The sequence below is a fragment of the Carassius auratus genome, chromosome 13 (assembly GCF_003368295.1).
Source record: "Carassius auratus strain Wakin chromosome 13, ASM336829v1, whole genome shotgun sequence".
In the NCBI taxonomy this organism is placed as follows: Eukaryota; Metazoa; Chordata; class Actinopteri; order Cypriniformes; family Cyprinidae; genus Carassius; species Carassius auratus.
The window spans coordinates 16,626,210-16,638,060 of NC_039255.1; the positions used below are offsets into that span (position 1 = coordinate 16,626,210).

General features: G+C 36.6%; 1 protein-coding gene across 1 annotated transcript in view; it reads left to right on the plus strand.

The window, feature by feature from the left end:
- Positions 1–10,866, plus strand: part of LOC113112851 (T-lymphoma invasion and metastasis-inducing protein 1-like) — a 54,353-nt gene extending 43,487 nt beyond the window's left edge. The window contains exons 17-28 of the mRNA XM_026278768.1: positions 459–653; positions 2,377–2,445; positions 5,182–5,307; positions 5,568–5,676; positions 5,990–6,169; positions 7,197–7,315; positions 7,985–8,093; positions 8,192–8,250; positions 8,365–8,470; positions 8,579–8,666; positions 10,011–10,183; positions 10,256–10,866. Of these exons, the coding sequence (XP_026134553.1) occupies positions 459–653; positions 2,377–2,445; positions 5,182–5,307; positions 5,568–5,676; positions 5,990–6,169; positions 7,197–7,315; positions 7,985–8,093; positions 8,192–8,250; positions 8,365–8,470; positions 8,579–8,666; positions 10,011–10,183; positions 10,256–10,740 (1,818 nt within the window). The 3' untranslated portion in view covers positions 10,741–10,866. The remainder of the gene's footprint in view (positions 1–458; positions 654–2,376; positions 2,446–5,181; positions 5,308–5,567; positions 5,677–5,989; positions 6,170–7,196; positions 7,316–7,984; positions 8,094–8,191; positions 8,251–8,364; positions 8,471–8,578; positions 8,667–10,010; positions 10,184–10,255) is intronic.
- Positions 10,867–11,851: the final 985 nt, after the last annotated feature.

Genomic DNA, 11,851 nt, shown 5'->3' on the forward strand with positions numbered 1-11,851 from the left:
CATACTGATCTACCATACTATAGCAAAAGATCTACCAGTTGACACCCATCCCAAGCAGAAAGATAGATAGATAGATAGATAGATGGACGGATGGATGGTACTTTCTCTCAGTCCGTCAGTGTGACTGTGAGAATAACGGTCCATGTGCCATCACAGCCGTTCCCATAGCAACCGCATCCATGGACAGGTGCTTATGTTTTGGTTGGTGTTCAGAAGAAATGAAGACATTTCAGAAGAGCAGAGAGAGAGAGAGAGAGAAAGGAGAGAAGAGGCAGAAAAAAGAGCAAATGAGTGCTAATGATTTTTTTTATAGCGTTCTTCATCTGAGTGGCTGGATCCAGCTGCAGGTGCTGCAAGTGTGTGTGTGTGTGTGTGTGTGTGTGTGTGTGTGTGTGATAATAACAACACAGGACTGTCAGATGTCTCAATCATCACGACTGTCGTTTCTCTCTCTGTAGAGTACGGAGCAGGTCGCAGCTTTCTGCCGCAGTCTGCACGAGATGAATCCCTCGTCTGAGGTCGTCTCTTCCTCATCCGGACCGGAGTCTTCCTCACTTCCTCCGAGCAACGCCACTCCACGCCAGCTCTCCGATGCCGACAAACTCCGCAAAGTCATCTGTGAACTGGTGGAGACGGAGCGCACCTATGTCAAAGTCAGTACCTGTGTGTGTGTGTGTGATTAATCAGACATATTCACCTGTGTGTTTGACTTACATAAGTTTGTCCCCTTCATCGAGTCGAGGCCTGAAGGGAAAGAAATTGTGCCCTTGGCTTGCCTCTTTCTGCACCCTCTCACTCTCTGTCTTCGTTTGAAATGGAATACTAGCATAGAGCATACTGCCTTAAAAATAGCATTTGAAACCGAATGCAATGATTTAAAACAGCAGTTTGTCACATGACCTCACAGTATTCTATGCAGCGTGTGTTATTGTACACTTAAAGGGATAGTACACCCAAAAAAAGACAGTTCTGTCATTGCATTTGTTTTCTTCTTCTTTGAAACACAAAAAAAGATATTAGCCCGTGGCATGCACACAGTTCAGTAATTTACGCGAGTGACAACTATACACGAGTGTGTGATGAGGCTGAGCAATACAGCTGGAGAAATTGTTTTTGGAGTTTTTGTATATATTTATGTATGTATGACTCTTAATGGGGATCTTTTGACCCATAATGTTGACCAAACAGTTACTATCTACCAAGTGCATTTTAAATATGTACTGCATGTAAATACAGTAAAAAAAAAAATCAAAATAATTTCAGTTTTAACAATGATGCCTTCTATTTAATGCTAATGATCAGTGCAACAACGCATCTCCTAAACATCTTCTTGTGCTACATGTATTTTTGACTAAAACACTAAAAAAGATACTTCAGGATGTCCGTGAACACTTTTGAGTGTTCAACTTAAAAAATTATTCACTCAATCAGTATTGTGAACCAGTCAGGTTTATAATCGTTAACTAAAACTAAAACCATAAAAATGTTTTTACTTAAAATGAAAACACTTTATATTTATATGAAAATAAACTTGCAAATTAATATAAAAAACTATATAGACACACACAACAAAATTACCAAAACTTTCAAATTGAAATTATGAAAATAAACTAGTTCAAATTATTAATAAAAATTATAACAGGATCTCTGATGTTAAAATAATCAGCAATTTAGTATTTTAAGGGATTTTCATTTCAGTTATTTTTTCTAAGCAATACCTGGCACTTGTTAACCGATTATTAACCGTTAACCGACATGATTATTTTAAATAAGAAAGGATGAGTGTCTGTGATCCATTAAAAATACTAACATTGTTTCCCGGGGATTCATTTTACATGGACAAAAAATAGGGGAATTTTTTTTTATTAATTCTTTTTGACTTGCAATTTTTTTTATCTTGTTCTTTTATAAATAAGCTACTGTTAATTGAAAGGATTTGTTGTGGAGTGAGGGGAACTAAAATAACATCGCTATGTTTACAGTGTTTATTATAATGTTTATAAACTTTTCGCATCAGCATTAGAACTATTTCTGAATGAAGTTATAAAATGCGACTTATTAATAGGCTATGCAATGTATATAATTTTTCTCTAAAAATCAATTGTTTATACGTTTAGTGTAGCCTATTTTAACAATGCATCAAAGCTTTTTAAATATTTAGTTAAATTACTGAAAATTTATAATTTAAACCATTTAACTGATTGTATTAATCATTCCAAATTCTTAACGGTCGGTTAAAATGACCATCCCTTATTCTTTTAAACACTAAGGTTAATAAATAGCCACAAAATTGGTCAAATATACAGTCACATATATTGTTCATATTGTAAATGTTGCTGTTCTTTAATATTATTGTGTGTTCTCTCTCTCTTTCAGGATCTGAACTGTTTGATCGGGCGATATTTAACCCCGCTGCAGAAGGAGTCTTTCCTCACTCAGGATGAGGTGAGTTGAAGCGCTGCTGATGGTTTCATGTTATTATCAGCTGGCGAGCTCAAACACACCTACAGAACACAGAATGATATTTCATAATCTTCCTGATGGAGAGCAGCGTGTAGGAGGACACTGAGACAGAGACACACACACACACAAAGAAAAGAGAGGTAGAGAGTGGGAGGAAAGAAAACTTATATCAGACAGAAGAGAGGAAGTTCTCAATCTACCGTCTGCGTCTCTGCTCCTTTAATGCCCTACATATGAGAGCTGAGCAGACACTGAAGAGATGTACTTCCAGCAGTATGGAGTCTCTTAAAGGTTCAGACAGATATCTAGAGAGCAGTATATGTATTTTTAAAAATATGTATTTTATGTATTATTATGTACTGTTTTAGGTACATGTTAAAGTGAATATCTACAGTTTTTACTTATATTTGTTATTGAAGTAATATTAAATACATATATATATATGTTAGTTATATCTATTAGAGGTTGACCGATATATCGCTCGGCCGATATATCGGGCCGATATTTGTAATTTTTTTATATATCGGCATCGGCCGATATCCGTGTTTTGTAGCGCCGATTTAAAGTCAGGCACATCAATGAGCAGCCCCGTGTTAATGGTGCGGTGGAAAGTGCTGCTGCTGCCACTGCATGTGAAGCACCCAAAGACAAAACTTTTGGAAGATTCAACAACTGCCCTGGGAGATAAAGGTAGTCTGAGAATTTCACTCTGTAAATGGAGTGGAGAAGTTGGCAGCTCTCACAAACACTGCAGTGTGATTGAGGGCTCCGTTACTCCCCCCCGCTCACAGACAGCACCGAGCTCGGAGAGACGGCTGTCCTGGAGCTGCCCAGAACGGTGAATAACATTTGTTCGGAAGCATGGTTTGATGCAGACAATAACAATTTTTCCATCCAACTCATTTGTATTTAGAGATGTCAATATTCGATAATTTCCATGATCGATCGTCGTTTAAATTAAAATTGGTCTGCTTAAACTGACCAGTGTAACCTTTTATATGTTTGGTTGACTATACTTTATTTTAATAATGAACAGACTACGATGTAATTTTGAAATTAGAATGAACTTTATATGTTCTGTGTCATTTATACCAAACACAAATGTTGCTGGTTGCTAGTGTGTTTGCAGCACTACTATTATTTATTTTTTATATATTTATTTTTTATATTTTTCAGTTTAATTGATTTTTATTTCTAAAATTTTATTTATTTAAATGTATATTTGTGTTTACATTTATGTTCCAACAAACTTGAAAAATTCTACTTGATAAATGATCTAAAACCTTTATGTAAATGATTGACATATATATAATTTAATACTTGGTCAGTTTATTAATTTGTTTGGTTAACTTTGGATAATTTTTTTATTTTAATACCGTGCAGTGCACAAAATTAAGATTCGAGAGATGGTTCAAGTCAGTGCTCAATAAATGATGATAAGTTTAGAAATGTTGTGCATCGACTTATTATTAGTGCGACATTTTAGCATGCAAATGAAGGGGAAAACTTCAAGATATCGGCCCTAAAAATCGGCAGCACATATCGGCCATCGGCTGACCCTGACCTCTAAACATCAGCATCGGCTATAGAAAAACCCATATCGGTCGATCTCTAATATCTATCATTACTCTGTATATATGGAGATTTTTTGATATTTTGAATATATTTTATATTTGTGTGTGATATGGAAGCTTGTTTCTACCACTGAATAAAAAATATAAATAAAAAAGGTAATTGTGACTTACCTTGCGACTTCGAGTTCATATAAAATTGAAATTGTAAGAACATATCAATCTTCCCCCCTAAAAAATTGGACTTTATAACTTGCAATTGTATAGTTTATTTCCCACAATTCTGAGAAAAAAGTAATAACTGCGAGTTATTGTGTTTAAATCTCAAAATTGTGATTTTTCTTTCTCTCAGAATTGCGAGTTTAAATCTTGAAATAGATTTTTCCTCAGAATTGTGAGTTTAAATCTAAAAAAAAAAAATTCTCAGAATTGATTATTTTTTCAGATTTTTTTGCAATTCTCAGAATTGCAAGTTTAAATTTTGAAATTGTGATTTTTTTCTCAGAATTATTTAGTTTATCAAAATTGTGATTTTGTTTTCTCAGAATTGCGAGTTTAAATCTCAAATTTTTTTTTCAGAATTGCGAGTTTAAATCTTGAAATTGATTTTTTTTCTCAGAATTGTGAGTTTAAATTTTACAATTGTGATATTTTTTTCTGAATTTTTTAGTTTAAATATTAAAATTGTGATTTTTTTCTCCGATTTTTTTAGTTGAAATATTAAAATTTTGATTTTTTTTTCTCTGAATTTTTTAGTTTATTAAAATTGTGATTTTTTTTCTCCGATTTTTTTAGTTGAAATATTAAAATTGTGATTTTTTTTTCTCTGATTTTTTTAGTTGAAATATTAAAATTGTGATTTTTTTTTTCTCAGAATTGCAAGTTTAAATCTCAAAATTGTCACTTTATAACTCGAAACTGCATGTTTACATCTCACTTTTCTGAGAAAAAGTCAGAAAAGCAAGATAAAGTCTCAATTAACTTTTTTTTTTTATTTAATGATAAAAACGGGCTTCCATACTATAAGCTTTTTTCCGTAGCACATACATTTAAAATTTGAATTGTACTATGTTTATATATAACATAATAATTGGTTTAAATGATTACATTTGAGCACATTCATTTTTCCTGCATGTGTATCTAATAGCTGGACGTGCTGTTCGGAAACCTCCTGGAGATGCTGGAGTTTCAGGTGGAGTTTCTGAAGACTCTGGAAGACGGAACCCGGCTGGTGCCAGACCTGGAGAAACTGGAGCGAGTGGAAGAGTTCAAGGTCTGCCCCTCTGATCTCATTTACATCACATTGAACATCGTATCTAAGTGTCATAGTATAGTAAGTGTCTGGTCTGCTCATTTAAATAACAAATCTTATTATGCTACCAAGTTTTGGGGGCATTACCATGTGTATTGTTTTTTTAACGTTTAACATGTTTTTGGACACTACAGTTGTGGTGCATCACTCAGAGGCAAGATTTATCCAACACAAACCATAATACCAGATGTATTTCTCTCAAAATCCCTCTCGTCTTACAGAAAATCCTCTTTTCTCTGGGCGGCTCGTTCCTGTATTACGCCGACCGCTTCAAGATCTACAGCGCTTTCTGTGCCAGCCACACCAAAGTGCCCAAAGTGCTTGTCAAAGGTGCGTAAATCTCTGTTCAAAGGCGACCTTGCTCCCTGTGAATTGAGTCCTGCACCATGGTGGTCTGTAAATCTGATGTGAGCGGCTCTCCGGTGTGTAATACAATCCTGCCGCTGCGTGTGGGCTATTTTTATTATTTAATGTCGATTCTGCAGATTTGTTACACGATAGGTTACCTAACAGTGTTTTCCAGTAAGTCGAAGAACCTAATGTACTTGGAAACATTTTGCGCCACCCATCTTCAAATCTTTCCATCACTATCAGTCCTGTCTGACAGTGTTATCACATCTTCCTGTGTTTGTGTCCTCTCCAGCAAAAACAGACGTGGCCTTCAAGGCGTTTCTGGACGAGCGTAACCCTAAACAGCAGCATTCGTCCACGCTGGAGTCGTATCTGATCAAACCCATCCAGAGAGTGCTGAAGTATCCTCTTCTCCTGAGAGAGCTGCACTCGCTCACAGACCCTGACAGCGAGGAGCACTACCATCTCAACGGTGAGAGACTGGTGCATATGAACATGCAGCTTTTTAAAAAGAAGTCTCTTCTGTTATCCAAGGCTGCATTTAATAGATTTTAAATGCAAAAAAAACTGAAATATTATTACGGTTTAATATGACTGTTTTCTGTTTTAATATATTTAAAAAAGGTATTTATTGTTGTGATGCAAAGGTGAATTTTTACATGATCCTACAGAAATCATTCTAATATGCTGATCAGGTGCTCGAGAAACATTTCTGATTATTATCAATGTTAAAAACAGTTGTGCTGCTTCTCTTTTTTTGTGCAAACCATGGTTTTTTATGCAGGATTCGTTGAGGAGTATAAATGTCAAAAGAACAGAATTGATTTAAAATAGAAACTTTTGTAATATTATAAATGTCTTTACTGTCAACGGTTTAATGCGTCTTTGCTGAATGTATTAATTTGAAGTGTTCATTTATTTTTAAAAAGTGTAGTTTATTGTCCAAGAAAGATGTTATAACTGAAAATCTGTTTTAAAGCCATCAATCTGAACGATTATGTTTCAGCCAACTTTCTGAATTCACTGCTATATAATTGACACACATATGTGACCCTGGAACACAAAACCTGTCTTAAATGAGAGTTATACATCACCTGAAGACTGAATAAATAAGATTTCCATTGATGTATGGTTTATTAGGATCGGACAATATTTGTCCGAGATACAACTCTCTGAAAACCTGGAATCTGAAGGTGCAAAAAAATCAAAATACTGAGAAAATCGTCTTTAAAGTTGTGCACATGAATTCTTTGCAATGCATTTTACTAATCCAAAATTTAGTTTTGATATATTTACAGTAGGAAATTTACTAAATATTTTCATGGAACATGATCTTTACTTGATATCCTAATGATTTTTGACATAAAAGAAAAATCTATCATTTTGACCCATACAGTGTTTTTGCTAAAAATACACCCCAGAGACTTAAGACCGGTTTTGTGCTCCAGGGTCACATATATATAACTGATATATCATTTATTTTCTCTACTGTTTTGCAGTTGCAATGAAAGCCATGAACACAGTGGCCAGTCACATCAACGAGATGCAGAAGATCCACGAGGAGTTTGGAGCCGTCTTTGACCTCCTCATCTCTGAACAGACCGGAGACAAGAAAGAGGTTTGTGAACTTTACATCAGCTCCTTCCAGTCAACTAATTTCACTCGACAAGCAATGCTTTACTGTTTGCATCCACCCTAATTTAGTATTTAATTAACCAATATTTTGTTTTATATATTAGTTGCATAGTTATCGTTCTCACGTTGTCTCAGTTCACTCTTTCTTTGTGGTTGCATGTGAGTGCAGCTTGGGATAATACAGAAATTTTCAACCACATTTCATGCTCTGTAGCTGATAAAAACTTAAAACTGTCCGATCAGGTTTCCTTCTTTATTCCAGTATTTACTGTCATCTGCATGCATATTTAAATCTTATTAGCTTATTATGTGAAAACAGTGAAACTTTGTTGCATAATGTGGCTGTAGCTCTCAATGATGCAGTCTGACAGATGAGATCCCTTCTGGATTGCAGATTGCGAGGTGTGTGTGTGTGTGTGCGCGTGTGTGCGTGCATGTGTGTGTGCGTGCATGTGTGTGTGCGTGTGTGTGTGTGTGCGTGTGTGTGCGCATGCGTGTGTGTGCGCGCGCGTGCATGTGTGTGTGCGTGCATGCGTGTGTGTGTGTGTGTGTGCGTGTGTGTGTGTGCGCGTGTGTGTGTGTGTGTGCGTGTGTGTGTGTGTGCGTGCGTGTGTTGTGCGAGCTCTAACAGCGGCGTCTGCTATGATTACAGGTTGCAGACTTGTCTATGGGAGATTTACTCCTCCACACCAGCGTGACTTGGATCAACCCGTCCTCCTCACTGGGAAAGTGCAAGAAAGAGCCACAGCTGGCCACATTCGGTGCGTTCTGTTCCCATACAACCTCAATTCATAGATAGATCGATCGCTGATAGATTTGAAGTCGTTTTATGAAGTGTAATGTTATGTTTCTCCTCCAGTGTTCAAAACCGCTGTAGTGTTCATCTGTAAGGATTACTCCAAGCAGAAGAAGAAAATGGTGAGGGTGTTGTTTTCATGCTCTTGTTTGGTGCAGGACGGTGTTCACACCCTGATTCACATCAGAATGATGAATGCGTGACATTATTCACACACATCTGTCTGTGTTTCTCAGAGTGGTTCTCACAGAGCATCTGTCTCAGGTGAAGAGAAAGATCCCTTTCGTTTCCGCCACATGATCCCCACTGATGCACTTCAGGTGCGCACACTGTCCAGTACAGGTAAGCTCACCTGTGACCCCGCCAAACACACACAAAACAAACCAGTGCATGATGAAGTCAGACCCTATAGAGGTAAACAGAGAGCTGATCATCGTGTGTGTGTTTCAGATGGAGAGAGCGCAGCAGTGTGTGAGATCGTCCATGTGAAGTCTGAATCAGAGGGAAGACCAGAGAGAGTGTTTCAGCTCTGCTGCAGGTCAGTGTCTCCTGCACTACAACAATCTGCAGAAATACACACACACAATACAATACAGTTTGGAAACATTACTATTCTTAATGTTTTTGAAAGAAGTTTCTTCTGCTCCTCAAGCCTGCATTTATTTGATCAAAAATACGTAAAAACAGTAATATTGTGAAATATTATTACAACTTAAAATAATAGTTTTCTATTTGAATATACTTAAAAAAAAAATTTATTCCTGCGATGCAAAGCTGAATTTTCAGCATCATTACTCCAGGCTTCAGTGTCACATGTAACATCAGTCGATCACATGATCATTTAGAAATCATTCTAATATTCTGATTTATTATGAGTGTTGGAGACAGTTCTGCTGTCTAATATATTTGATGAATAAAAGGTTCAAAAGAACTGCATTTATTAAAAAAAATAATAATAATATATTTTCTTTACTATCACTTTTTATCAATTTAACACATCCTTGCTGAATAAAAGTATTGATTTTATTTTTTTAAAAAAGGAAAAAAAAAATACTGACCCCAAATTACTGACCACTAGTGTATATTCTTATCACAAAATATTTATATTTTAAAACATAGCTTCTTTTTTTTTTTTTTTTTTACTTTTTATTCATCAAAGTATCCTAAAAAAGTATCACATGTTCTGAAAAAATATTAAGCAGCAGAACTGTTTCCAGCTTTGATAATGAATCATCATATTAGAATGATTTCTAAAGGATCATGTGATAATGATCCTAAAAATTCAGCTTTGCATCACTGAAACAAATGATCATTTAAAGTATAATAAATTTAAAAACAATTATTTTATATCACAATATTAAATTTTTTTCAGTATTTTTGATCAAATAAATGCAGGCTTGATGGGCAGAAGAAACTTCTTTCAAAAACATTAAAAATAGTAATGTTTCCAAACTTTTGGTCTGTACTATATATATATATATATATATGTGTGTGTGTGTGTGTGTGTGTGTGTGTGTGTATATCATGCATTTTAAAACAAATGTGTATGTATATATATATATATATAATAAAATGAAAAAATATGACAAATAATTTGTAAGTATATAAAAAATTATAGAAACAATATATATTAACATTTATTTCAAAAATATACATATTTAGCATATATTTTAAATATTTCATATATAAATATATTTTATAAACTAGATATAAAGTCAACTGTCACCATCTGGTGGAGAAACCTTGTACTGCCTTTCTGTACATTTGTGTCAAAACTGTTATTGTGCACTGCTGCATTTGTTGTTGCATTGTTACTGTTATGTGAACTACAAAGTCAGCATGATTATTAAACTGATACCACTGTGCAAAAATGTGTCTGCAGCTCTCCAGAGAGTAAGAAAGACTTCTTGAAGACGGTTCACTCCATCTTGAGAGATAAACAGCGGCGTCAGCTGTTGAAGACGGAGAGTCTTCCTCTCAGTCAGCAGTACGTTCCCTTCGGAGGAAAACGCCTGTGTGCCCTGAAAGGAGCCCGACCGGCCATGAACAGAGCAGGTACACACACAAAGAAAGGATGCATTAAATTGATCAAAAGTGAGAGTTAAGACATTTATTGTGTCTTCTCAGTGTCTGCCCCGACTCGTACTCTGGGCCGGAGGAAACTTGTGCGCAACCGCTTCACCATCGACACAGACATTGTTTTCGACACCGAGCCCGACAGCGACTCGCCAGACTCCCAGCATGCTCAGCAGCAGGGCGTCGTTCCAGCGGGCGACACCGACCGCTGGGTGGAGGAACAGTTCGACCTTCAGCGCTACGAGGAGCAGGACGTGAAGGAAACGGACATCCTGAGCGACGACGATGAGTTCTGCCAGTCCGCTCTGAGCCCGTCCACCGAGCCGGACCTGGAGGGAGCGCTCTCCGCCCTCTCGCTGGAGGAGGAAGAGAAGAGCAAGAAGGACTACAAATCCCAGCATGCCAAGCTGTCTCATTTAGGGAAGCAGTGTGCTATGTCATTCGCCAGTGTGGATGAGCAGGTGCCCGATGAGGACATCTGGGTGCGACGGGACGGCAGCACGGAGAACCAGACACAGGACGAAACCCACAGCTGAAACACATCAGGAGACGACCTCAATTAAAGGAATAGTTCACCCAAAAATGAAAATTTGCTGAAAGTTTACTCATCCTCAGGCCATCCGAGATGTAGATGAGTTTGTTTCTGCATCAGATTTGGAGAAATGTAGCATTGCATCAGCGTCTCATCAATGGATGCTCTGCAGTGAATGGGTGCCGTCAGAATGAGAGTCCAAACAGCTGATAAAAACATCACAATAATCCACAGCACTCCAGTCCATCAGTTAACATCTGAAGAAGATAATATAATATATAATGTTTTTTCTCCAGTCATCTGGTCTGACCCAGGAGAGAAATCTGCACGGATCAAACACAGATTACAAGCCAAAAACAGTCCAATACAAATATGTTTGGTGTGAGAAACAACAGATTTTTTCACTGGAGGAAGTGTTATTATGGATTGTAGACTCATATTTTATCTTAAACTAAAACGCTTAAAATTATAGATTTGTTTCTTGCAAACATGCAGCTTTTTGCTTCATGAGATGTTAACTGATTAACTGGAGTACTGTTTGTTATTATCAGCTGTTAGGACTCTGACGGCACCCATTCACTGCAGAGGATCTACTGGTGAGCAAGTGATGCAATGCTACATTTCTTCAAATCTGATGAAGAAACAAACTCAACTCATCTGCATCTTGGATGACCTGACAATGAGTAAATGTTCAGCCAATTTTCATATTTAGGGGACTGTTCCTTTAAAGCTTTTCAGCCGTTGCATGACGACAGTTTCTCCACACTAATATTCCCGAATGTTAGACATTCCTTTCCAAGTAGCTGTAAGATATGACGCTTTAAACACTTTAGATGAGCTCTACATGTGCGCTGTGGCCAATCAGAAACCGCAGGAAACGTTGTGTTACAATCAAATAGAATTAGAATTGCACATTCGCCGTTGGACCGCCAACGTCTGCCAAACATTTCTGTTTCCTTCTTAACATATATAGATATATATGTATGTATGTATATATAATATGATATATACATATTATTTCCAAAATAAGGGCTGTGATTTATTTATTATGTCCTTCAGATGTAAGAAGAACGTCAGCCTGATTAAATATCTCACTTTTTAATTTGTTCGGCATT